A 27,720-nucleotide genomic window follows, 5' to 3' on the forward strand; every position below is an offset into this window, starting at 1 on the left:
CAAGTTTTCATGTCAGGATTGCATATTATGAATTTGCAGAATTCATACAACTAGTAAAACACTGTCCTGGTTTGGTGTATAAAAAGTGAATCTGTTCTGCTAGACTATTATAGCACAAATAATTTATCATATAATGTTTATTTCTATGTATAACATGATTAGCAAAGAAACTTAATAAATTTTAGGGCTAAATTTGGCCAAAAGTGCAATGGCATTGCAAACTGTGGTTGAAGCAACTCAGTATTTGGCTATTTCTAATTTAAAACAACCAAAAAGTATGATAACTATATGAATGGAAACGGCTAATGGATCTCTACAGGTGGAAAACATAACTGTGATTTATGGGGAATTATAATAATGGGATGCCTCTATAATGATGCAAATTAAGATTTAAGCATTTTAACAATGGAGTACTGCTAATCCTTTTAAATAGCTATTCAGATTTTTATTTCAGTCTGCCAGCTTTGTTCCAGCAAAACTCTATAAAGCAAACACACAGCTGGCCTATAAATATAGTACAAAAACAATATTCAGAGAGCCTACTAAGCTTCTAAAATATTTACAACTTTAATGCATAGTGTGCACGATTCACACAGCACTGTAAAACATTTAAGTTCCTGAAAATGATTGCAGTGCATTCCCATAAGAGTAATGGTGAACCCTGAAAAATGAAGGTGGTGTGAGAGTGAAGTTTTGAGTTTTAAACTAATACACACTGAATCGGTAAGAACACACAGGCAGTTCAACAGGGCTTTTCATTGCACTGAAGTCTTACAAAATCTCTATTTCAGCTAGGTCATTCCCTATTGTGCTCCTCCCTCTGGGTGGTCTTTCCAGGGTGCCACTTGAAGGGAATACATTAATAAAAAGAAGGGGAAGGAAAGGACACATAAATAAAGAAAAGCAAAATGGATGACATGATGCAGCAGGCTATGGATCAGGGGTCAGCAAACAAGGGGTCTTTCTCTTTACAGGTTGCTTCCTGGAAACAGTCTGATTAAGCTGACAGCTTGAATTATGTGTTACATTTTGTAATGCACAATCCATCTGTGCTAAGTCCTCTTGAATGCAGCTGAAGCAACAGAAGCAAAAGGTCTCTGCCTTGTTCCTTCTTAAACCTAAGCTTGAAATACTCATTATTTTCCTAAGTGCTAAGTCGAAGAGTCTGGACTTGCTAAGGCTCTAAATGAAGCACAGGTTAGTGACGAGAACAAACAAAGTGTAAAACAAGATTCTCCCTCAATCTGACAATACTGACACATCAAGAATTTTGAAAGATCACTGATTTATTTCCCATTGTAGAAGTATCAATATTAATAGCCCAGTGGCTACACAGTAGCACGATACTCAAACATTCTCATCAGATATCATGATGATGCTTCTTGCTGGTTCCACTCTTAAATTTTAAAATAAAAATGGGATGGTGGGGTAGGATTCAGATGGATCAATAGAGATGAATGAATATGAAAACTAGTGGCAGAATTTTAAAAACACATATGGCAAAATCCCAGTGAACAAGCAGAGATACAAGATTCAGAGAGATTCAGTTTAGAGAGATTTAATTACAATTCAGTATATTCTTAATGCTGCTTTAGGGATTTACCAGTAAATGGTCTAGTCCAATACCTAATTGCAATCTTAAATATTACCAATCGGGGGGGATGCATATTTACAATATGTAAAATTATAACGATTTACATAAAGTGTTACTGTCACTTGCAACAGCACACCATTTCAATTAACACAGAGACAATATGATAAAGGCTATACGTGTAGTCCTTGACTTATGACCACAATTGGGACCAGAATTTTCAGTGCTAAGCAGGATGGTTGTTTAGTGAGTTGTACTCAATTTTAGAACTTTTTAGCCATGGTTGTTAAGCAAATCACGGCAGTTGTCAAGCAAATTACTTGTTTTTAAACAAATCTGACTTCTTCCATTGACTTTGCTTGTCAAAGGCTGGCTGGAAAGGACACAAATGATGATCACATGATCTGAAAATGCTGCAACCACTGTAAGCACTTGTTAAACTTGCTGTAATTGCCTGAATTTTGATGGTGGTAAATGCGAAGACCAGTCATTAAGTCCCATTTTTCAATGCCATTGCAATATCGAAGAGTTGCCAAACAAATGGTTGTAAGTTGAGGACTTGCTTTATATAATAAAAGCTGCACAAAGGTATTATTTTTATTTCTAAATGATATCTAGAAAAATGTAAAATACTAATTAAACTATGTTTTTAACACCACAAAAATTAATCAATCCTTTAATTACGTTCAACCTTATTTCATAAATACATTTATTTATTCCATTTACGTCTTGATGCAATCCAAAGTGACTCTTGGCTTGTCTGTCACAGTGATTCAACTATAATGAAAGAGATTTAACTAAGATTTAAGGAAGATGACATCCTGTAGTGTATACTATTAATATTTTCAACTCCCTCATAACAAATCAGAAGTTCCTTGTCAACACATTATCTTGCAAACACAATTTAAAAGGGTCAGAAAAGAAGAAAAAATATATAACTAGCAAGTAATTATAAAATATAAAAATATACAATAGTCCCAGACTAGGTTTCATATCAACTCTAAATATATTTAACTGCTCAGATTTAATGTGATGTTATGAAATAACAATGTATTGGTTCTAGAAAATTTGTAAAGAAGCATTTAGAAGAAAGACAGAGAAACTATTATTATTGTATACAGGGAAGTTAGGGTACAAGTATTTCAAAATACCCAATAAAACAAACAATAAAAAAATGTGACTATTATCCACTTAAAGATTCAGAATCTTTATAGATGGAAAAGCACTATCTCAACCCACCCCATACTGGATAGTTATGAGTCGTTGTATTCAGCTAAATTTAGGGAAACAGTACAATCTTAATTTTGATATCTCTTTTCCAGGTATCTCTTTGCTACTTTTAATGGCTTTCTATATAGTGCAAAGGAAAGACCTATTAATTGTTCATGATAGTACCATATCTGCTAAAAAGTGAAAATTTTAACATAAGAGACTGTTACATTGGGTGACACCTTGAATTAAATAGGCAGGCATAATTCCATTACACTGATTAATAGGAAGAAAAAAATCCATACCAGTTGAAAGGAATGAATACTATTAGGGCAGTGATGGCTAACCTTTTTTTCCTTGGGTGCCAAAAGTGTGCGCGTGTGCGCTATCGCACACTCGCACATGCCCACACCCATAATGTAATGCCACATGCCCCGCCCCCCTGCATATGCGTGTAACCCTTGCATGTGCGCACGACCGCCCTCTCCCTGTGCATGCACATGCAACCCCCCCCCTTTTGGCCTCACATCCCAAAACAGCACTGGGAGGGGGAAGCCTTTGCCTCCCAAAACGGCTGGGCGGGGGAGCCTTTGCCTCCCAAAACAGCTGGGAGGGGGGAAAAAACCTTTTCCTCCCAAAATGGCTGGCGAGGAAATCCAAGCCTTGGTGTCCCAAAATGGAGGAGGGGAGTCTCCAAAATGGCTGGGAGGGGGAGAAAGCCTCCAAAATGGCTGTGGGGGGGGGGAAAGCCTTTGCCTCCCAAAACAACTGGGGGGGAAGCCTCCAAAATAGCTGGGGGGGGAGAAGCCTTTGTCTCTCAAAATGGCGGGGGGGGGAGAAGGCTCATTTTCTAAAACAGCACTGGGAGGGGAATCTCCAGAGATCTGGAAAGGCACAGGCAGCAGAAAGTGAGGAGAAAGGTAGGTCCCCACACATCTCCCACTTGCAGGGCAGACCCGAAAATCAGCTGGCCGGCGAGAAGCGTGCATGCATGCACAGTGGAACTGAGCTGGGCAATGGCTTGTGTGCCCGCAGAGAAGGTTCTGCGTGTCACCTGTGGCACGCATGCCATAGGTTCACCATCATGGCTATAGGGCATATATCATTTCTTATAAGGAATGTATCCTGGGCAATCATCTAGAGAGGCCATACCAACAATGCTGTCTGTGGTTCAAAGTGAGGAAAACAGCAGCCAGAAGACTGTGATTGCCCCTCATTATGAAATATACTCACAGAAGTACACCTAGTCGATCATCAACATTTATTTCTTTAAATAAGTATTTACCAACTAATACCTAAATGTTGGATTATTTAGATGTTAGTCTTATACTACTATTAATTATGTTTAACTTATATTTTAATTTTTGACTGTGAGGTATATTTTTAGACACCTCTTCTATTATTACTGTACACTACCCAAAATCGTAGAATGAGCAGATATAAAAATAAACAAAACAAATACAAATGAACATTACTGGTTTAATTTTACCTTAGCTCAGGGCCAGAAGATGAATGTTCAGTTGAAAAAAACATTTGAGAATATTCTTCATTATTACATATTATGTTGTCAAATTTGCAATCTGTACTGTTTAGATTTTGTTGTAGTTTCAAATAATTTGATTCCTCTTCCTCTTCACTCAATGAAACAGTAAGATCAGTGCTGCCACTCAAACTTTTATCTTCCTCCTGCAGTATATTTTTGTCCAAGTGCATGGGGCTCCTCAAAACTATAACAAAAATGTTTTTTAATGATTAAATCTAAATATTTATTTATAAACAATTATAATAATGTTCTGAACCGGTCTAAATTATTATTATAGGGCAGAAAAACTGTTTTTAATGTATTTCTAAAAAAATAAAATAAAAATTAAAAAATAAAATAAAACAAGATTAATCTGCCAAAGAAAAGCACTCTAGTTCGTTTATAAAACCAGCCACGATAAACTTAGTCAAACTATCTCGCAATATGCCTATGGAGGAATATTTTAGAAAACAATACCACCTTTTAAAATTCTATGTAGAAATTCCCACAATACTTGGAAAGAATATCAAGAGAATAACACTGTAACAGAAACAGAATATTTTTTGTAGCTTAATGAGATTTATTTCTACCCTCCATTTTAAATTATAGGGAGGGTAGAATTAGAATTCTCCTAAAAAGAACTTAAGGATAAAATTGCAATTCTTCAATCAGCAGAACTATAGCTGTTTCACTAAGATTTCATGAGACAAGAAATGCTTACTTTTAAAAAAATTAACAAAAACCTAACTTCAAATCTTGTCATAAACAAAACTGATTTACTGTATATGCCAAACAAAATGCACATCTAATATCAGAGGTATGGAACCATTAGATATTTAGAAAGGCCAAGTAACTATGTATTTCACCTGAATAATACTGTATTTTAAAAGGTCTTTGATTATGCTCTGTTACACCTTTATATATTCCTTTTAATAATAAAGAAAACAAGAGAAAGACCTCTGTGGCTGAGTTCTCAGAAAACAATTCTAAATAAAGCAAGATCACAAATAAACCAAATATAATATAAGCAGTATAGTAGTTCCTAACTGCTTTTTCCTATTATCGTTTGCTATTCAAAAAGTAGATTATACAGTTATGGGACAAGTTAATCAAAAATACAGCTGAAGGATAGCTTTATTCTTTATTAGCTTTATTATAAGCCCTGAAGGTATATCATCTTTATACCTGGGAATTTTTCTTCTGAGCACTCATTGGCAGAAACACTGGGATCACTGATTAACGAGATTGGCTCTTTAGTTCCTTGTTCATATTGTAAAGAATGTTCACGGGTCAATGGTTTACAGGAACTGTAACTTTTCAAACTGGTGGATCTGCTCTCAGAACTTAATTTTCTGTGTAGCAGAAATTTAGGTTCAGGGTGGACATTGTTTTCCTCAATATTATTGCTGTCATTATTTGCTATACTTTCCGCTGTTAAAGAAGTTCTTTCATTCTCATACGATACACTGGATGTGACTGGCATTTCTTCACCTTTCAGCAGAGATGTCTTCCCATCTATTTTGTCAGACTTATTTGAGTACTGTAGATCATTATTAGTTTGAACTACACAGCTGTCTGTCATATAGCAGCTCTGTGATGGTTGTCTATAGGAATGTGGGTCAGAAATTGAAAAGCCCTTTGTGAGTTCAGACTTCTGCAGTGCACTGAAATCTTCAATGCCTGAGACAGCTGACATTTGGCGGCCCATAAAGATAGTTGCTGTATGATATAGTCCTCTTGATATGGCTGTCCTGGCATTAATTCCTGACTGCCTTGCTTCTGGAATCATCTGAAAAGCAGTTGGAAATCAAGAAAGTATTTTCTTTTTTTTTTCATTATTATTATAGTAGATAGGAATTATTTAAAAATATACCTTTTTTAAAAAAAGATTAATAATAATGCATTAAACTTCTATGCCATCACATTCCCAATGGGTGGTTCACAAAAAAAGTACAATAAAACATAAAAATAAAGAAAAAAGATGGCAAGGGGGATGAAGTAAGGACTCTCCACCCTACTGAACACAAGCAGTATATAGCAATGCAACATGAAATGTTTCATATGTGCTCTGAAGGGGTTAGCAACATAGCTAGCAATAGGTCAGCACACATTTATTGTCTGACAAAGCACTACCTGGAAGAAATTTACACTACAGATGTGCAAATTATTCCAAGCAAAAAAAAGTTTCAAGTTTAGTAGTTTTGACTCATACTTACAAGAAAACCTGGTTATTTTGCAAATCATTATTTCAATTTGCAAGTTCCGTGATTATTCTGTTATTTTGGGGTTTAGCTAACTTTCTTTCTCAAGCCCAAATAGCAGCAGTAACTAGTTAAATTAGAATTGATAAGGAATGCCAACATGCTGTGGGGGAGTAATGTTCACATTAGAAGGCCAGTTTGGGATTTGGCCAGGGGGCCTACAGTGGGAGGACCAGAATATAGTAACCAACCAATTCACACTGACTAATCTGCTCTATTACTGAGATTCACTGAATGCTTCAAGAACCTCCCCATAGCAATATTTTTGCAATGTTAACTTTGCTTAGTTTTAAGGCAGCATAAGGCTTCACTAGTTAGAGCAATGGTAGTCAACGTGGTCCCTACCGCTCACTAGTGGGCGTTCCAGCTTTCATGGTGGGTGGTAGGGGTTTGGCTGATACTGAAGCACTTTCCTTTTTTAAAAAATTTAATTGACTTTTTAAAAAAATTTCATAGCATTGTTTAAAAACATTTTCATTAGGTTTTCATAAAATTCCCCATGACAATTTAAATTTCTGAAAATATACTATTTGTATCGCCCACGCATAAGTTTAGTTCAGGTTACATAAGTGCAACCACAAACCTATAGTGCAACCACAAACAAAAGAGCCTCATCCCAGAATAGCTCGCGCATCTCCCCCCCAACTGGTGGGTGCTTAGAAAATTTAACTACTAATAGAGATACAAAAGTGTGCGGTAGGTATAAAAAGGTTGACTACCCCTGAGTTAGAGAAACAAAAAAGACTGCCTTTTCCCTCCCTGGGTTTTCAGTTCAACAAATGATAGAATTAAGTGTTAGAGATCCTTCAAATCTTCTCTGGTATAGGAATCCAGGACTCACCCTTTAAAGTTAAAACACCTTTCCTTCAATATGAAAAAAAGTATGCTTTAATTAGAGAAAATTAATTCTTCCAATGAGATGTGTGTACCAGGTTGATAGCACAACAATACTTGCTGGGTTGCACATTTATACATGCACATACATTATTAGACTGCATTCATTTTAAATCAAACTTCACTTTTATGGCTTAATCCTCTCTTCCCAGACTCATGATCTAGAAAGACAGAGGGACAACTGAGAGGAACAGAGCGAGAAGGCAAGGGTTTATTGATCAAGAGAGGTGGAACCATCACTCAAGTGTCCTTAACATTGCTGCAGGGTGCAAAATCTCCAGCTGACTAGTAATAGGGTGCCTTAAGCAGAACAAGATACTGCCTTAGTGGGTGAAGTAACACTGGTATGCAAAATACTTTAAAGGCATGCTATTGCACAGGTAATTGACTTTACATAACCAAGAAAAGTACCATTGCTCAATTCTGGCATCTCTTATGGATACTTTCTTCCACTGCAAAATTGTTATATCTTCAGCAAGCCAGTTTGCATGGAAGGCACTGTAATTACTGTTAGCAACAGGACCCCAATAAGCACGCACTGCATTCCAGAAACATGGCTTACTTGAAGATGGGTTCATGCCTTTTACCTCTTTTCACCTTGAATTGGTGCAGTAGCTACACACAAGAAGATATTGGTTCAGAATGAAGAACTTTATTACTTACATGAGGAGAATATAACCATGACACATTGCACTGAGAAGTTGCTATCAGGGTGACTAAATTATATAGCTTCAATATCACAAACAATGGAAACAATGTTTATGTTTATCGACATTAGCTGCATTGCCTCCCAACAGCAAATGAATGAGATGGTCTTTGCAGGATGGAAACCAACATAAAAATTACCCCTTTGGCACCATGACCATTGTCAGCTTTCACATAGCTACATGAATGTTACTCCAGCACTTCATCCTCCAGGAGGCCATTGTACATTGGAACTCTATCTAATGATGGCACTGCTTGATCATATCCATCCAACCAACCAGCTGCATTAGACAAATGTTCTGGAAATCCATATAGGAAATTTTTGACATACAACCTTAATGGAGCCTGCCTGTTACAGTCATAAGTCATGACAATCAGTCATGACCAACCAATTTCTTTTTGCTACAGTTGTTAAGCAAATATCACAATTGTTTAGCAAACTTGTTCACTGCAACATTTTTTTTTTGCTGAAAAGTGGAACTAATTGATGTTGTCAGCAAAAATGTTAGAAATTACAGTTACATGATCACAGGATGCTGTAAATGGTTGTAAAAACAGGCTGTTTGCCAAGTGCCTGTGGTCACGTAACAATGGGGGGGGGGAGAGAAGAGGCAGCAGAACTTTGGAACTGTATTGTAAGTACTTTTTTGGGGGGTGGGGGATCCTACTGTAACTTCAACGGTCACTAAGTGACCAGATTAAGAGAGCTACCTATATACAGCCAACAGACCTTTCTGATCCTTGGATAATTTTGTTAACTTCAGCTTTAGTGTCTTGCTTATGTTGAGCTTCAGGTGGATTTAAAATGAAAACACATCAGCACTAGTTTGGTTAATTTGTTTAGTTTTGACATACATGTGTAGTTTTGTGCATGATCTTGCATTCTATTAATTTTGAATTCCGACTGCATTTAAAAATAAAAAGTCACTTCAACACACGATAGAGCTATGCTGAATTTACTGAATGATCTTGCAGAGTCCTAATATGTAAACAGCTCTGCCTAGTGCCTAGAATACAAGCTGCAGAGGAAGAATGATCAAATTCTATCTACCTATGCTCACAGAAGTGTTTTTGTTTCTGTATGCTGTCTTTTGGATCCTAGCCAGCATTTGTAAAAGCTATCAATCTCCTACAGAGGATTAATAAATTTAAAATGATCACAAGCAATTCGTAGTATAATACTATAATAATCATAAAATACTCTATTGCTTTTTTATATCTAATGTAAAATATTTAAAATAAAAAACATAAATTTTTTAGGTGTCATATAAAAATGGACACAAAGAAAATTAGTATTTTAAAATTCTATTCATATTGTTTCATAAATATATGAACAAATTGAATGTTTATATTATACAAGTCTACTTATATAAGTCAAGGTTGGTGAAGCTCTTTGCTCTGTATATAAGGAAGAATTGTCTAAATTCAAGGTTTCAACACCTTTTTAATCTACAACCAGGAAAAAAGAAATCTATAACCTCAGATTAACAACTGCTAATGCAATGAAGAAAACCTTCCTGCCACTATTAAACACATCTCCCCCTCTCACACACATACACAAACATGAAATAGTGTTGCCTCTGTTTCTTTCCTGATAAGAGTCTTAAATACCAAACAGTTAAATGCATAATAACATTTACTGGCAGCAAGACAGCCTGCTTAGCTGATACATAAAGCAGGTAAAAGGAGGAAAAGTTAATTTCTTGGCTGAATGATTCCATCGGTAGCTATAGGGCAAACTAGAAAGTCTTTCAGTAAAGTAGCAGTTGATTCTTCTATCAATCTGCAGCACACATACTCTTCCAAGGAATGCATTAAATATGAAAATCATATCCTGTTATCATCTGTTTCCAGCTTTCAGCCCAGTAAGCTTTCCTTAATGAATGTTGTAGCCTAAGGGACAAGCATGCTGTTGGCTTTTCTGAATAATGGAGTGATGCTACCCATTTTGGCTTATTACAATATCGACTAGCTGAGGGGGTTTCACATATAGTCACAAGTGACTACTCTTGCCAGCATGCTCCAAGTTATTACAAGATGTTTTTAGTCATTTCATCTAAAAGAGCTTTCCTGCTTTTAGGAAAGAAAAACAGTTCTGGTCTTGAACTGTATCATTTATATGGAGATAGGAGGGGGGATTAGAAGGCTGCATTACCACAGATATATAGCAGAATATATCCAAGTATTACTTGTCGGCTTTGTCCGTGGTTTAGGTATGCAATCTCTGCTTTTTAGAGGGAAAATAAAGGTCAAAATGTATGAAATTATAAATTCAACATATTTCAATTAAAATTTACAAGACTTTGCCACACTATTTTGAGTCTAGAACTTAAGAATGCTAGATAAATAGTACTAGGAAGTGGGGCTTTCAATTCCTGTTTATTAACTTCACAATGATTTTGCTTACCAAAAATCATATTGTTTAAATGGCATATGAGAACAGCAACACAAGCTTTACAACCAATTTTTTTTTTAAAAAATGCAAAAATCTTCTCAATTAAGATAGGTGTCTACAATCCAATCAGTACCTTCTATTCCACTGATTCAAAAAGAAATATAAACATGCCTGAATTCTCCTATTAAAATAATTGGAAAATAAAGAAAGAAAAAATAAAATAAGGAAAATTGTCTTACATGCCTTAAGAATTTTTACATACCTGATGTTCAGTAGCATCTCTCATTTCGTGTTTTAACGTATCTTTTCTCTCAACTAACAGCCTATTTTTAATTTCTTTTTCATACTCTACCTAGTATATGGAGAGATTATAAATAATCATTAAGCATTCAGGTTGTGATGTAGCCAAAGTTAAACAGATGTGTCACTGATTTCAGTGGAAACCAATTAAGCATGTTTTACTTCTTCCTTTAAATTAAGTATTTTATATGATTGGATTGTTTTGATGTAGTAATATGTAGCATACAGTATAAAAATTAACATGTTTAAAGGTATTCTGAATAACATTCTCATTTAAATATTCTACATACATTAATTTTAATCATATTGAATATTGCATTTACCCTAAAATGTAAGAAGACGTTATTAATATGAGATGATTAACCAGAAAAAAGGAAGATTTTACAGGATAAAATTCACATGCCTCCATTACCATATTCTCACAAATTTAAGATAACACTCCAATTTTAAAGTTAATTTATTTGAAAAATAACTAAGCTTACATTCAGATAGATACAGTATTTTAAATGGTTCCAAAGCTAAAGTAATATAAATACTTCCATTTTAGTTAAATCAACTATACTAGTTTATTCAAGGTTTTCATTCTAAATAAGTAGCCATAGCTAAGCTGTATGTATTTACATTCTTTTACATAATACTTATCTAAAACTACACAAAAAGTTTTAGAACTTTGTTAATTGCTTCTTCAGTTTGAAACAAAATTCTTTGTTTCAGGTAGTATGTACATAATAGATTTTTCTTAGATTCAAAGTACATAAGAATTATGAATTAAAATGTGTATATTTGGCAAAAGGCATCAAAGGTGATGATGCAGTAAATTCAATATAGGACCTTCTTCTAAAACATAATGAGCATTTGAGAATGATTTAATAGCTATTAAAAATCACATGCTGCACATGGAGTAGCACAATATCACAAGAATTTGAAATAAAATGAAATGCCAAGAAGTATTTTCAGTACATTCTTTTAGATCCTGTTTCATTGATGTTACAATCAAATTGCATATTTAACAATTAAAGTTCAGGTACATAATTAATGTTGCAATAGATAGTCAGGACCCTTAAGCTCTCCAGCCCTATCTCATTTCCAAAGCTTTAAAAAGATGAAAAGAGCAGCATCTTTACCTATCAACTTATGTCACTAAGATTTCCTGAATAGGCAAGTTAGGCTCCTTCAAAGTTATTGTTATTTATTACAGATAGAACACAACATACCTTTAGCTTTTGAAGGGACTCTGATCTTGAAGCAAACTTCCTAATGTGAGCTTCAATGCAATCAAATTCTTTTAATAAATCTTGGTTTCGGAGCAGAGATTTCTTCTGCCGTTCACATATTTCATTTAAATATTTTTTTAGATTTGTGTATTTCAGTTTAGTTCTACAAAGAAACAAAATATCAACCATAAACTGTACCAGTTTATTTTTGTAAAGAGAAAAATTTTAAATACACATAGGATTATCAAAAGAATATTTAAAGTTAATGATAGAACTATAAAAATGAATCATAATCAATGTTTGGGGGGGTTATTCCTTTTTACTTTAAATGTACAAATTTACTTCTTCAATAGCATATTCAAGACAATAATTTAAAATTTCTCCAACAAAGTATAATCCAGTTATAATCTGAGTGTATATGCAGCCCAAGATCATCTCACTTGTCCCTCCCTTTTGTTTGTTTGCATATGTTCAAGGAACAAACAGGGGTCGGTCTAAATGAATAATCTCTGTAGTAGTCAAATTATACATGCTTTAGCCAGACTCCTAAAATAGTATTTGGAAATGATAAGAATTAAATACACCTTTTTCCTTTGATCTTTTCAATCCAAAATTTCTACAGAACATACTGGTTAGCATCCGTCTGCTATCGTCAAAAAGAGTAGTTATTAAATCCTTCACACAAGGTGTTTTGGATTACTTAAGAGCAATGCAAAACATTTTCAAATTATTAAACACCTGCATTTTTTCCCAGGCTCACAAAGCTGCTTCAGAAACTGCTTCTGTGATTCTGCATAGTGACACGTGAGCCTGTGAAAAAGACATGGTAGCTTTAACAATTCAAAAAGAGATGTTTTGTATCTGTTCCCCACACATTTCAAGGAGCCTCTTTCAAAAAATTTGCATAGGCTCGCTCTGAACCATTCAGTATTCTGTAGCTATTTGGTTCTATATCTGGAGATGGGCATATCATATGCTATTTTTCCTTAGGGCAGATTGCAATTCATCACAACAAAGAAAATACTTATGAAATAGTCATTAAAATATATGCATGCCACAAGAAAGGTATAACTTTAAGAAAGAATGGGGAGTCAAGGGAAACATCCAATGTCAGTGGGTTATGTTTGGGCAAGGAAAATTAAATTTCTATCCAGGATTACAGCCATTAAAATCCTATAAGTATCTGATTCCCAAATTAAGATTCTGCCTACCTTCTAAAAAGTTTTAACAATACTGTAGTCTTTATTTTAAAGAAAGAGTCTAGAAATATCGGGAAAGTAGGCTGTTAGCATTCTAGGCAAGTGGTCAGCGCAATATATTTGCTATGCTTTTCTGCTGGTCAATTTTGTTTACTGTATTCATTCATTCATTCAATTTCTGTAGCCACCCAACTCAACCAAATGACTCTGAGAGGCTTACAATTCTAAAATTCTAAAGTAATTAAAACAATTAAAAATAATTTAAAAAATAAAAACATTAACAAAATAAATAAATAGCAGCTATGATGATTAATCAACTAATAGTAAATCCAAGAAACAGGAATCTTAACACTTTCCTAGCCCTAGGTACATAGCCCAGGTACATAGCCAAGTTTTTAAATCTTTGAGCAATGCCAACAGGGTTGGCGCCATTCTAATCTTTAAGGGGATAATATTCCATAAAGCAGCAGCTACAGCTGTCTTCTAGTTCCTACCAGTCAACGCTTTGGCTGACAGGATTTGCAGCATGCCCAATCTGGATTAGAAACTCTTGGAAAAAAATAGTCCTTCAGGTAAGCCAGTCCAAGCCATATGGGGCTTTAAAGGTGACAACCTTGAATTGCACCCAGATTTAGAGGTTCAATATGGTAACATGAGACATGCTTTCTTCTGATAGTTGAACTGCATATTCTTCACTTTTCCATACAATTATTTTCAAACATAGTGGCTGATATGTATTTATATTACTATTTTACTATATCATCTGGTCTATTTTTATCAGTGATGACCTAGATTTAGGTTTTGCTTTCCTTAGATGCCTTCTCTCCATTCATGTTCCCCATTCCAATTTTCAATATATATTCATCCATAAAAATCTAACTATATATGCCAATCAGCACTATAATGAATTTTAAATATCAATATTTCCATACTATACATTACATAATAATACACAGTAAAACTAATACAACTACTTGTTGATTTAAAAAGCTTACATGGAAGTATCAGGTGTGCTATATCCAAGCATTTTTCTTTCCAATTCCATCCTCTTTGATTCACTAAAACAAACATAGAATGAAGTTACTGAATCTTCTATATACCATAAATAATTTTATAATACACAAAGAGAAACTATATAGCATTGTACGGCTTCCAGAGTTTTGGGAGTTGTGTGATATATATAAATTTTGTGAACATAAATAAATGCTCACAAAGACCTTAGACTCCTTCCTCCACCACATGGCCCAAATATTGATATATTACAATTCTTATTTAGACAAGATTATATAGTTACTAGAGGTCACAATCTCATGACAGATAATGAGTGATTACAGATGAACATTTACTCTAGAATAATCTTTCAGAAATTGCAAAATGTAAGAAATATTTATAATATCTAATTACATAGCACTGGGATCATGCACTACTGAAAGATGTCAAATTAAACATACACACATTAACAAGTCCTCTGGGCCATATGTTATACATAACTGTCTTCTCACATATTAGTGTTATACATGCCCTACATTTGCCCTAGTAACCAGAAAATATTTTAACATATTATTAAGGGTATGTCTGGAAGGACAACTGTCTGCAATAACAAAAGTAAAGTTACCATGTTGTTTCCCAATTTTGAATTTTTTGTGACAAAAGAAGTCTTATAGCACTCTAAATTAAGCTACCGTTCTTGGGCAAAAATGTGATGAACAATAGATGGCAAAAAAGTAATACAGAAAATTATTAAATATTTTCTGCCATTTCTGCTCATCTCAGTTTTTGCAACACATGCATAGTATCCCTATTTAAAGTCTAATTTACATTTCTTATCATATACATTTTTGTTTTTGATTTCTATTTGTGCTGATGATATAGGCAACATTAGTTGTATTTGATTATAATTGGAAGTCTCAGTGGCGATACAGATTTCAAATATGATAATAGAGAGGATAAGTATGATATAGTATCTATTGCCAAGAATAGGAGTAATGCATATAGAACTGATACATACGCTTCTTATAAAATATACCTCAACTTTTTTGTCTTTTAAATAAATTTAATTGTTTTAGATAATTATTAGAATAAAAATAAATAATTATTGATGTAGGACTACTTTGCAGAAGTGTGAAGATTCTTCTCTGAAGCAGATGTTTCCTTGAAGCAAGATATTCTGCTACAGATGTATTTCTCATATAATAGTATTGTTAGTGCATATAAAGGTCATTCCTTCCCCCAAAAATATCTGTTGTGTTCCTCTTTAAAGAAACCAGGTTAGGAAATACAGAAACTTCTAGAGAGCTAGAAGAGAGAGAGAGAAAAGTAAGGAAAGATACATAATTGTTGGTGCAACGAAAGAGAAATGTGTCTGTGTGCGTGTACTGGGGGGGGGGGGGAAGAGGGAGAGAAAGTAATCCAGTACGCTTCTTGGCCAGTTGAGTGGTAAGGTTTGGGTCCATGTATTCAGTCAGGACATGGTTTAAAAGTCTTCAAAACATTATTAAGAATTTTCAGTCTTGATCAGACATGCAGGGACATATTAAGTAATGTGTAAAAGACCCAAAATAGACACACTTATTTGCTCAATATCACGCAAGGCATTTGAAAGTGTGTAGTTGCATTGGCTAAATCTATATTTGCTCATTTGCATATTTCTAGCCAAGTGGAAAATACCTCAAAAGATTACCTCTGCGCATGCATATAATAGTAATATTTCCATAGCAATCTTACTATCAGGTTTGTCTATAGCAGCTGTACAGCACAACGTGTACTTCCACTGCATCGTAACTGCCCTTTTGTATCCATGTAAGCATAGTGAGCATTCTGTGCTATTTCAGCTAACTTTCCATTATAATACAGATACTGAACCATATCTTTCAAAGATCCTAGAGGACTGGGGAACTACCAGAAGACTGGAAAAGGGTTTAGTTCCCATCTTCAGAAAAGGAAAAAATGTAACCAGGAAACTGCAGACCTATCAGCCTGACATCAATACCTGGGATGATTCTGGAAAAGATAATCAAGCAAAGAATCTGAAAATACCTAGAGGCAACCGAAGTCATAAGCCAACATGGGTTTGTCAAAAAGAGATCATGCCAGACAAATCTTATTGTATGCTTTGACAAAATGACAAAATTAGTGGACCAGAGAAATGCTGTAGATATAATTTACTTGGAATTCAGTAAGGCAGTGTTGGCGAATCTATGGCACGCGTGCCTGAAGCGGCATGCGAAACCATCCTGAGACAAATGCACGCCCTTGCCGGGTCCTCGTTGCATTCCTGTGCTCAAATGTGTGCCGGTCAGCTAGCCGTCATGCGCGCGCAGTGCCGGGGGACCGCGCATGTGTGAGGTAGCACACGTCCCATAAACCAACTCGCATGCATGAGGTGGCAAGCATGCCATAGGTTCGCCAACATGCATGCGCGATGGATCACTGCACTTCTGGGGTTGCCAGCATCGTGTGCGCGAGGCCGCACATTTGCCTCGGGACAGTTTCACATGCTACTTCTGGCAAGCGGGTGGCATGCAAGAACGTGAAAGGTTCACCAACACTGCAGTAAGGGATTTGATAAAGTAGACCACAACCTACTACTTGATAAGATAGAAAAATGTGGGTTAGACAGCATCACCACCAGATAGATTTGTAACTGGCTGACCAACTGTACTCAATGTGTCATCCTCAGTGGAACTGCATCTACATGGAGGGAAGAATGCATCTGGGCACTGGCTACACGCTCTCTGCAGCATCAGCTGACATCAGTTATATGAAGCTCATGATTGGAGGAAACCTGTTAGCTTGTCTCTACAATCGGAAGTTTAGCTTGAGGCTAGTTTGCAGAGATAAGGTAGTGGCAACCACAGTTCATCCTCTAAGTGTATAAGACACCCCTCCATTTTTAGGTAAATATTTTAAAGAAAAAGAATATACCGAAAAATGTGGTATATACAGCATATAAAAGGAAAGAAAGACAGTGCAACAAAATATCATGCTGTAAATAAGCCTGGAATTTTGTTGATATACTAAAGTATGCCTGGTATACTCTTGATGGAAACAACTTATATCTTACATTAATTATTCATAATCAAGATCATAATCAATTGATTTTCTCGGTAAATGAGGCAGAATACCTCTGCCCATATTCACAAGATACTACTTTCAAGAGAATAACTAATGAAATATGATAACCCCTGTATAAGAAGCATTTATCATTTTTGGACAGTGACAATGACATTTTAAACAATATTTTTCCCAAAACTAAACTTAGAAAAATTACTGTATGTCACTTCAGATATTCAGTTCTGATATACACTTCTGACCAAATAAAGTTTTGTCACCCAAACCTCCAGTCCAGTCGAAATAAAACGATTTGCTATCAAGTTGACTTCTGGGATATACAGACTTCTACAATTTAGAATTACAAAGGAATATCTATTCCACAAGGGAATATTTATTTGGAGGTGATTAATTGAAGCCAGCACACTTTAATAAATCAAATAAATTAGTGGATCAAGGAAATGCTGTAGATATAATATATTTAGATTTCAATAAGGCATTTGATAAAGTAGACCACAGCTTACTTCTTGGTAAAATAAAACAATTCATGATAGACACAGTCACTAGCAGATTTGCAGTTGGCAGATCAACCACACTCAGCATAACAATGTAAAGTTATAGAAGTTACCATTTATTTAGCCTTAAACATCACAGTACCATACCACTCAATGTAAGGAAAATTAAAGTATTTGAGTGATTTACCTTCTTTATCTTCCCAATCATGACTTTATGAAGTTCAGGTTTGATATACGTTTCCGGCATTCCATCTGAATAAAGCAATTTTTATAACCATAACCTACTACTAGATAAAGTAGAAAAATGTGGGTTAGACAGCACCACCACCAGATGGATTCGTAACCAACTGACCAACCGCACTCAACGTGTAGTCCTCAACGGAATTACATCCACATGGAGGGAAGTATGCAGTGGAGTACTCCAAGGCTCTGTTTTAGGCCCAGTACTCTTCAACATCTTCATCAATGACTTGGACGAGGGGATAGATGGGGAACTCATCAAATTTGCAGATGACACCAAGCTGGCAGGAATAGCCAACACTCCAGAAGATAGGCTCAAGTTAAAGAAAGATCTTGACAGACTTGAACATTGGGCGCTATCTAACAAAATGAAATTCAACAGTGAAAAAAGTAAGGTTCTGCATTTAGGCAAAAAAAAACCAAAATGCACAGGTACCGTATATGTGGTACCTTGCTCAATAATAGTACCTGTGAGAGGGATCTTGGAGTCCTAGTGGATAACCATTTAGATATGAGCCAGCAGTGTGCAGCAGCTGCTAAAAAAGCCAACACAGTTCTGGGCTGCATAAACAGAGGGATAGAATCAAGATCACGTGAAGTGTTAGTGCCACTTTATAATGCCTTGGTAAGGCCACACTTGGAATATTGCATCCAGTTTTGGTCGCCACGATGTAAAAAAGATGTTGAGACTCTAGAAAGAGTGCAGAGAAGAGCAACAAAGATGATTAGAGGACTGGAGGCTAAAACATATGAAGAACGGTTGCAGGAACTGGGTATGTCTAGTTTAATAAAAAGAAGGACTAGGGGAGACATGATAGCAGTGTTCCAATATCTCAGGGTTGCCACAAAGAAGAGGGAGTTGGGCTGTTCTCCAAAGCACCTGAGGGTAGAACAAGAAGCAATGGGTGGAAACTGATCAAGGAAAGAAGCAACTTAGAACTAAGGAGAAATTTCCTGACAGTTAGAACAATTAATAAGTGGAACGACTTGCCTGCAGAAGTTGTGAATGCTCCAACACTGGAAATTTTTAAGAAAATGTTGGATAACCATCTGACTGAGATGGTGTAGGGTTTCCTGCCTGGGCAGGGGGTTGGACTAGAAGGCCTCCAAGGTCCCTTCCAACTCTGTTGTTATATTATATTATTATATTATAATTTAAATGTCAACTCTTCTGTTGACTATTTTCTATATGCTTTACTAATTAATTATTCAAATTGTTAATTTTTATCCCACCTTTTTATTATATATGCATAACTCAAAGCAGAAAACATACCTAACACTCCTAGTTCCTACTTTTTCACAACAATCAAAGGAGATGAGTTGAGTTGAAAGAAAGTGATTGGTCCAAAGTCATCCAGGCAGCTTTCTCATGGGGATAATCATTTCAAAAAATCTTGTTACCTTTGTTATCAAATTATTGATAACTATAGTGTTTTACTATTTTTGTAAATCATCTTTACACAGCATGTTTGTAAAAGAAAAGGTAATTATTGACTTACAACTACAACTGGGACATGAATCTCAGTCATTGAGCTAAGTGGTTGTTAAGCAGATGTCACATGACTGCCCACGTCAGGCATCACTAAAATGATTGTAATACTGGCACACCTGGTTGTTATCATCAGTCAATCAAATTAGGAATCCTAGGAGGCTGCGTTCCTGAGCTGAAAATCCTCCATACCAAAATCCAAGCAGGATTTTCAGCCCCTGAGTGAAGAGATATTAATGCATGACCTGTACCAGGTCGTACTCTACCAGACTGAAGCACCACACATCTCTCACTTTACTATATTGACTCTCTGCTCTCCAATTATATTTCAGCTCCCTCTTGTCTCTGGGGGCTGGTTGAAAGAGCTGCCTGCCAAAGGAGTTTAGCTTCCTCCATCCAAAAACTCCTTCAGCAGGGTGCAGGAAGCAAGCCAAAATCTTCCAGGATTTCAGTTGTTGTTTCTGCACCCTGCCAAAAGCATTCAACTCCCCTCAGGAGGCAGAGCTTTCAGCCAGCCTCCAGAGCAAGAGTCCTCTCAGGAGCCAGGAACAGTTTGCAACCCTCCCCAGGAAGATGGCAGAGAAGATTGCAAATGGCAATCACATGATTGAGAGACTCTTGGTTACTGATCATAAGTATGAATAGGTTGTCAACCACCCAGATTGCAGTCACATGACTGCAAGAGTGGTAGTGCAACGTTTTGCAATAGGCAGAAGTGCCTTATTGGCTGTAAGGCACCCTTCCCCAGGCCATCATAATTCCGGATTGTTAATCAAATGGTCATAACTCAAAGACTACATGTAAGGTTAAAAAAAATAGGCCCTTGCAGATGTTGTTGTGCCATGGTTCCCATCTTCTTTGGTCATTGTCCATATTGGTTGTAGTTGATGGAACTGGAATCCAGCATTAGGAGCAGGGCCTGTGCACTCTTAATGAAAAAGAGGCAACGTAAATTTAATGCAAAGTTATCAAAATGATTCCTTCTAAAAGATCCTTGACATTTTCAGACAGAAATCAATAGTATTTCTACTCTATAAAACTGCACTATATGGCTTTAAGCTAGTATCAGCACAGTAAAAAAAAAGTCATTAAAGCATACAGAGGACTAGAACTTGATACTGCAGCCAAACTATCATAGTCCTTTCAAAACTCTTCCTGCTATTAAGAAGCATTGCAGTCAGACTGAATGGCAATCTAGATACCCCTTAATGGATAGAGTGAACAGAAATTCCAGACAATGGCTCCCACAGGTAATGAATGAGTTCAGAAAACCAAGTCTCTCAAAAGCACTCCAGACTAACCCAAAGACAGAGTATACCGAGTTCTAAATCCAGCGAAACACTAGAACGAGAAAAGGCCACAGGTTCAAGCAAATGAGAGAAACTCTGGCTAAAGTCATCAAGCTTGAGTAACACTACACTTGTTGTTAATGACCTAATTAGAGCAGAAGCAGTTGCTGTTCAAAAACTTGTTTGCTAAGAGTGGTAGAGTTGGAACCAACATGCCAGAATCATACACAGACTAAATTAAAGGCAGCTGAAGTAAAAAAAGATCATGTGAAATTAAAGGCGGCTAAAATATAAACAAACTAGTTATACTAAAAGAGGAGAAAGGGCTGCTGTTCAAGTCACAGTAGGAACTGAAGCACTCAGATACACTATAAAACACGGGCTTCTTCTCCCTGAGCTGGCTGAAACAAACCTTCCTCATAGGGATGTCTTATTACACTGATTCTATAACCATTGATGGAAAGCCCACCCAGTAACTCTCAAACATTATACAAAGGTTTATAACTGCAAGGTAGAACTCCTACATACTCTAATGGATCAAGGAAATACGTTGGAATAAGCATGCTCACCTAATGTCTCCCAAACCACAACTCACAAATCTTGACAAAGATCTCAGATCAAACAGAGAATTTACAAGCATACCTGATCTTGCCAGTTAACTTCTTCATTCTTTTAGCAAGTGTCTGGACCAGGTTGACATTGGAGACCTACATTGCTATGAGTATCACTGGACATAAGACACTTCTTATAATGGTTTTTCCTGTTTTCTAGGTATTTTATTTCAAATTAGATATAGCTTGTCAATTTGCTTTAGCAATATTTCCTTTGGGCCATTTTCCCTACAGTTGAGTGTTTTTAAAAAGGCAGTCTTCTGCCATTCTACATATTTGTCCTCTCTTTAGTCAGCTCTTTTTAGTTCATCCTTGATTGGGACTATAAAACAAGGTAACTGTCAGCGTTCCAGAAAACCACTCCTGCAGAAAAGACTCCGAAGCCAACATCTTTCAAAGTTCTTTTACTAGCATGGGTAAACTGGCACAGTTGGATGAAAACCGAAACTGGGGATTCCAGTTCCTCCCTCAATAATACAAACCCGAAGATCTCCACCCTCATGACCCCTCTGCCGGTCACATGCTCCAATCCTAAACCGTCCCATGTCGAAGCACCACTCCAGCCACTCCTTCTCCAGATGCGAACCCAGCCTGACCTTGACCAGCAGGAAAAAATGTTATGTCTAATCATCCCTTGCACTACCACCCTCCTCCCCTCCTTCCCCACAGAGGAGAATGTGGCAGCGTGTGGAAGCCTTCGGCCTAGTATGGCTTCCAAAACTGACAGTAACACAAAGACTGGTGATATTACAATACATTTAGACAGCAAATATGCCTAACCTTGACCTATATATTACTGCCTTACCTTTCCAAGTATTACACCGCCACATGAATTATGAAACATGTGGTAACCTGACATGTGCAGCTAAATTTTCATGTTAGCTGTAAGCAAAATATGTTATCTACTTGAGTTATAAACATTATACCATACAGCTGATTAATGTATATATTAGATGAAATTCAAATTGCAGATGGAGAATGTTCTGCCTCCAAAATGCTAATGTGTCTATTTCTTAGATCCTCATAATCTATTTGGTTCAGCCTAGATTGCCCTTATTTTAATAGCTGTAACTGCAGATAGTTCTTGACTTAAGACCTCCTCAGAGCTCCTTACAAACCTTCTTTTAAATTATAATAGACCTCCTCAAAACTACTTACAACCTGGCTTTAAAGTTCTGACAACCACCTCCCTTACAGCCATATGATCACTTCTGGGCATTTGGCAACTGGCCCACATTTAGGGGTGTTTAAGGGTATTTTCACCATTTTATAATCACATTACCATGATTTCCATTTGGGAGGGGGCAGAAACTGGTATTTAATTCTGGTTTCCAGCCAAAAAAAACAAAAAACAGTCATTGGCTAAAATTGATTCATTTAAAAATCACAGTGTTCACAAGGATTGTAGCATTGCTTAATGACTGCTGAAAATAGATCATGAAATCAGGCATGATCATGTGGTGACCTGCTTGATGACTGCCATTATAATTATAATTCTGTGCTCAATTGCAATAAGTTAAGGACTATCTGTCCCACAGGTGTCAAACTTGCAGCGTCACATTGCCATCAATGTTTCATGATGTTCTTCCCCTTTGTGGAGCTGGGGTGGGCACGGCCTGCGCATAACGCATCTGGCCTGTGGGTCACCAGTTTGACACCCCAATCTGTTCTTTCTTCACAGCTGCTTAAATCCTATAATCCTCTGGTAGTTAGTGAAGCCTGAATGTTACCTGATCCAAAGAAATCTCAAAATGCTGTATTTGATGCCTCAGGATCCTGCTTTATTAAAGTATGATTGTTAGATACTAGCATTTATTCACACTAGGAAAGCTACAACTTCTAACCTTAGCATTCCTTAAAATCTAATTTATCAATTAATCTTCATATCTGAACTAACCAGCAACTCTTCTCATGAAATCAGACTATACAAATATATCAACACCATTTATGTAACAAATTCTCAATTTAAACACATAAGAATCCAGTATTAGGTAATTTCCCTATAGGAAGATAGTTATTCTTTCCTGGATTTTTCTTTAATCAAAAAGCAACTAAACATGGGTACTCAACAGTCTGATACAAGAGTAAGAGCAATCCCAAGATAAAAAGTCAAAACCAAAACTATGCAATGTAATACACATTAATTTACAATTTAATACAAAACAATTTAATAATTAAAGAATTAGCAGAAAGGAGTCCAAGATACTTCCTTTTTAAAAACAACAAAACAATTTATGTAGCGATCTAAATTGAATTATCATAGTTGAAAGTATTTTCATGGGAATAACCTAGAAAAACTTAAAAAAATTATTAGACCCCTGTCAACCATTTGAAGACAAAGCAAACCTTCATCAATCAAGAGATTCTAAATATAGTTTCCAAGAAGATTCAAGCTTCCCAGTCAATACCTGAGATGCTATCTAGATAACTTCTAGGACCGATTTAAGAAAGAGTTGAGTCATCAAGCAAGTCTGTATGTTCTCTAAAATTGCTCCCAGTAAAGTCTACCTTCTTTCAAGTGTAAGCAACAGTAAAGAGCAAATAAAAGTACTGTTACACCTATGTTCTAGTTTGAATTCTCCCACTTAGATATCTGTCTCTTTATCTGACTGACAGAAGCTCTCTTGTCTTTTGTCAGCATTCACAAAGTCATCTGTATCAGGAGGATTTAGACCAATCTTTACCAGTCATTTTATATATACATTGCCTTACACACTGTAAGCCGCCCTGAGTCTTCGGAGAAGGGCAGGATATAAATGTAAATAAATTTTATATATTTATAAATACCAAATACCAAAGACATATATATATGTAGATCTTTGGTTATTCGGGTTTTCTCCCGCGTAAAATATATATATTCCATTCTGCCCAGAAACTTAGTTTCCATCTTAAGAGTTTTCACCCAGTGCAACTTCTAGGAACTCCGAAAACATAACATCCAAATGTAATGTTTAGTATTAGACTGGAAAACAATCAAATGCATGCATTTTGAATAGCCAGGTTTATTTATGCTTAAGGTTAATTAAATGTGACTGTGAAAGAGTCATGTTTATGTCTTGGACCTACTTATTAATATTTGGAGTATAGTCCCAGATATTGACAATTAGACCAAGGCCTACTTCTTGGTAAGATAGAAAAATATGAATAGACAGCATCACCATCAGAAGGATTCATAACAGGTTGACTAATTGCCCTCAACATGTAGTCCTCAGTGGAATTACATGTACATGGAGGGAAGCATGCAGTGGGATACCACAAGGTTCTATCTTAGGCCCAGTTCTCTTCAACATCTTCATAAATGATTTAGATGAGGGGATAGAAGGGGAACTCATCAAATTTGCAGACAACACTAAACTGGGAGGAATAGCCAAGATTTTAGAAGATAGACTCAAGATTCAGAAGGAACTTGACAGACTTGAACACTGGGCCCTATCCAATAAAATGAAATTCAGTGGTGAGAAAAATAAGGCTTTACACTTAGGGTAGAAAAACCAAATGCACAGGTATAGAATAGGAAGTACCTGGCTCTATAGCAATAACTGTAAGAGGGATCTAGGAGTCCTAGAGGAGAACCACTTTAATGGGAGGCAACAGTGTGCTGCAGCTGCCAAAAAAGACAATGCAGTCCTAGGCTTTATCAAAATCACACAGTATTGCTTTATACTGCACTGATAAGACCATATTTGAAATACTGTGTCCAGTTTTGGTCATCATGATACAAAATGTGGTTGAGACTACAGAGATGAGCAACAAAGATGATTAGGAGACTTACAGTCTAACCATACAATGAACGTTTGCAGGAACTGGGAATGTCTAGTCTAATGAAGAGAAGGACTAGGTATGACATAACAGTCTTCCAATATTTAAGGGGCTGTCACAAAGAAGAAATGGAATGAAAGCTTAACAAAGAGAGATCCAATATAGAATTAAGGAGAAATTTCCTGTCAGTGGGAACAATTAATCGGTGGCTTGCCTTCAGAAGTTGTGGGTGCTCCATCACTGGAGCTTTTTAAGAAGAATGGAGAGCCATCTGTCTAGAATGGTACAGGTTCTCCTGCTTGAGCAAGGGGTTGGACTAGAAGACCTACAAAGTCCCTTCCAATTCTTAATTAGTATTCTGTGTTCCACTCAATGGTCAAAGGTGGCTCTCAGAAAAACAGCTTTTCTTTAATGTAAAGTGTGAATTTATCCATATATTGTAGTATTATGTGTGGCCCAATTATTCATAACCCGATTCTTTAAATATCACGACTAAGCATGATATATAAAGTATATGTATGGTTCCACCAAACCTGCAACACCAAATGTGACTCAAAATACCTTGAATTTAAAGTTACATACTGTACAATAATGCATTCTTATAGCAAGGATTTGCAAAACCAGTTCATACTCTGCATACTGTACACAATGAATTCAAATTAGAGTAAATATAAAGTATGAAAAGGCAGTATTGGCATATTTCTGTTTTAAAATATTTATATTTGAAATATTTCAAAGTTTAAAAGGCTAGCAGTTATTGTATAGAACAAGGCATTCCTATACAATGGAAAATCAATACCTGTATTTGATAACATTTCAGATCATAGATTAATTATGAACAACAAAAATATTGTTGTGGTAAATTTTAAAAAATTAAGCGAACCAGCTTTTAGAACATGTTGAAACTCATCTGTACAATTATTTTAGAAGGGGGGAAAAGGCATGCTACAATCACCCCAGAACTTGTTAGGTACTATTTTCTAATATGTTAATATTAATATTAAAACATCCATTGAGGATCAAAAGACCTTAATAAATTTCAGTAGTGCCATAAGAATAACCCAGCATATTTTAACCTAGATGTAGGATTATTTCAATAATCTTTCAAGAAGCCAATAATTTAAGCTTAAAAGTATAAATTACTTCAAATCAACTGTCAGCTAGACAGACTCCCTTGAACAGTCATAGGGTGTGAAGGTCTTTCTCTTATAATCATACTGTAATATCTGAATCAAAAGCTCAGAAATGTGGTTCAATTCAACAAAAATATAAAACCAGCAAGCAAGATTTCCCTCGATTATGGACAGACAGGCCCAATCTACATGAATATAACCGCACCTTTATAATAATTATACAATATTGGACAGAATTGGTGCGTGGATGTATTCCAAATATCAGGGGAAGGTATTTCGATTTAACGGTTTAACTCTCTGTACCCCGGCCCCGTTTAAATTTGAACAACTTTCAAAATAGAAGCGTCTTGCTGGAAACTCGGGCAAACTATGCCTTTATTTATTTATTTATTTTTTAAAAAAACAACCACCACATTTGACCAAACGCGGTATTTATTCTTCCCTAGAAAGCTATAATTATGTTCTTTTTAGCAGCTGGAAATTCCCCCGGCACGCAGTTCCACATTCCAACTCCGCAGAGAGGCTCCGCTGCTCAACGGTATGGAAAGGAAGCCCCGCCTTCAGAGCACATACCGGGCAATTCTCGACTATACCAAGTGAATCCCGGGAAAGAGGAAGAAACGGTTAGGTCGGAAGTTAACCATGTTTTCTTCCAGGATAAATTGTAAAAAAAAATAAACCCGCACAGTGACCTCACCTGTCCCGAAGATGTGCCTGAATACGTCGGATTTGTTCATCATAATCGCCTTTATCGCAGCCGGCAACAGTGGCTTTTCGGGCACCGCACACATTTCCAGTCATCACAGTAAACGCCGCAAACAGGCCTAAGCTCTCTTGTTTATTTTCCGTGGTCTCTAAGCTACAAAATTTGTTCCCGACATGCAGCACGGCCAGTTCACGACTCCAATTCGCAAGCCAATCACCGACGAGGTGAAAGCCACGCCCTCTCTCCGTACTCTCAAGCAATCAAGATACCGTAAAAGAAAGTGGCAATCGGCTTGTATTCCAATATAATTAATGAAAGAAACCTGGGCTCATTTCAAAGGTGTTAAATAAAGGTAAGTCTGATTTCAGTAGCAGCTTACTCCATAGGCGGTTACTCAGAAATCAGCAGTAGCGAATTCAGTCTATAGTAAGTATGTTATTGGATAAAATCAATTACATTTGAAAGCAACTACATTTAATTGGATTGGCATGGCTGTTTAACGCACATGGATTGGTGTAGTATTTTTTTTATCTGTAAATAAGTCTGATGAGTTCAAGGGATTTAGCTTCAAATTAGCTTCAAGGGTTGTTACTTAATCTGTATGCATTATTATTAGGCACGGAGCAGAATCATTTAGG

At 36.2% G+C, this 27,720-nt stretch overlaps 1 protein-coding gene across 2 annotated transcripts in view; it reads right to left on the bottom strand.

Moving 5' to 3' along the window:
• Window positions 1-27,288, bottom strand: part of KIZ (kizuna centrosomal protein) — a 66,461-nt gene extending 39,173 nt beyond the window's left edge. Inside the window, exons 1-6 of one of the 2 annotated variants that reach the window (XM_058178332.1) lie at window positions 27,074-27,288; window positions 14,286-14,348; window positions 12,092-12,254; window positions 10,840-10,929; window positions 5,814-6,111; window positions 4,290-4,527 (exon numbers count right to left, since the gene is read on the bottom strand). In XM_058178332.1, the coding sequence (XP_058034315.1) occupies window positions 4,290-4,527; window positions 5,814-6,111; window positions 10,840-10,929; window positions 12,092-12,254; window positions 14,286-14,348; window positions 27,074-27,177 (956 nt within the window). In that variant the 5' untranslated portion in view covers window positions 27,178-27,288. Of the gene's footprint in view, window positions 1-4,289; window positions 4,528-5,507; window positions 6,112-10,839; window positions 10,930-12,091; window positions 12,255-14,285; window positions 14,349-27,073 lie in introns of both variants that reach the window. The other variant, XM_058178331.1, reaches the window with a different exon arrangement.
• Between the last annotated feature and the right edge of the window lie 432 nt (window positions 27,289-27,720).

This window comes from Ahaetulla prasina, chromosome 3 (assembly GCF_028640845.1).
Source record: "Ahaetulla prasina isolate Xishuangbanna chromosome 3, ASM2864084v1, whole genome shotgun sequence".
Taxonomy (NCBI): domain Eukaryota; kingdom Metazoa; phylum Chordata; class Lepidosauria; order Squamata; family Colubridae; genus Ahaetulla; species Ahaetulla prasina.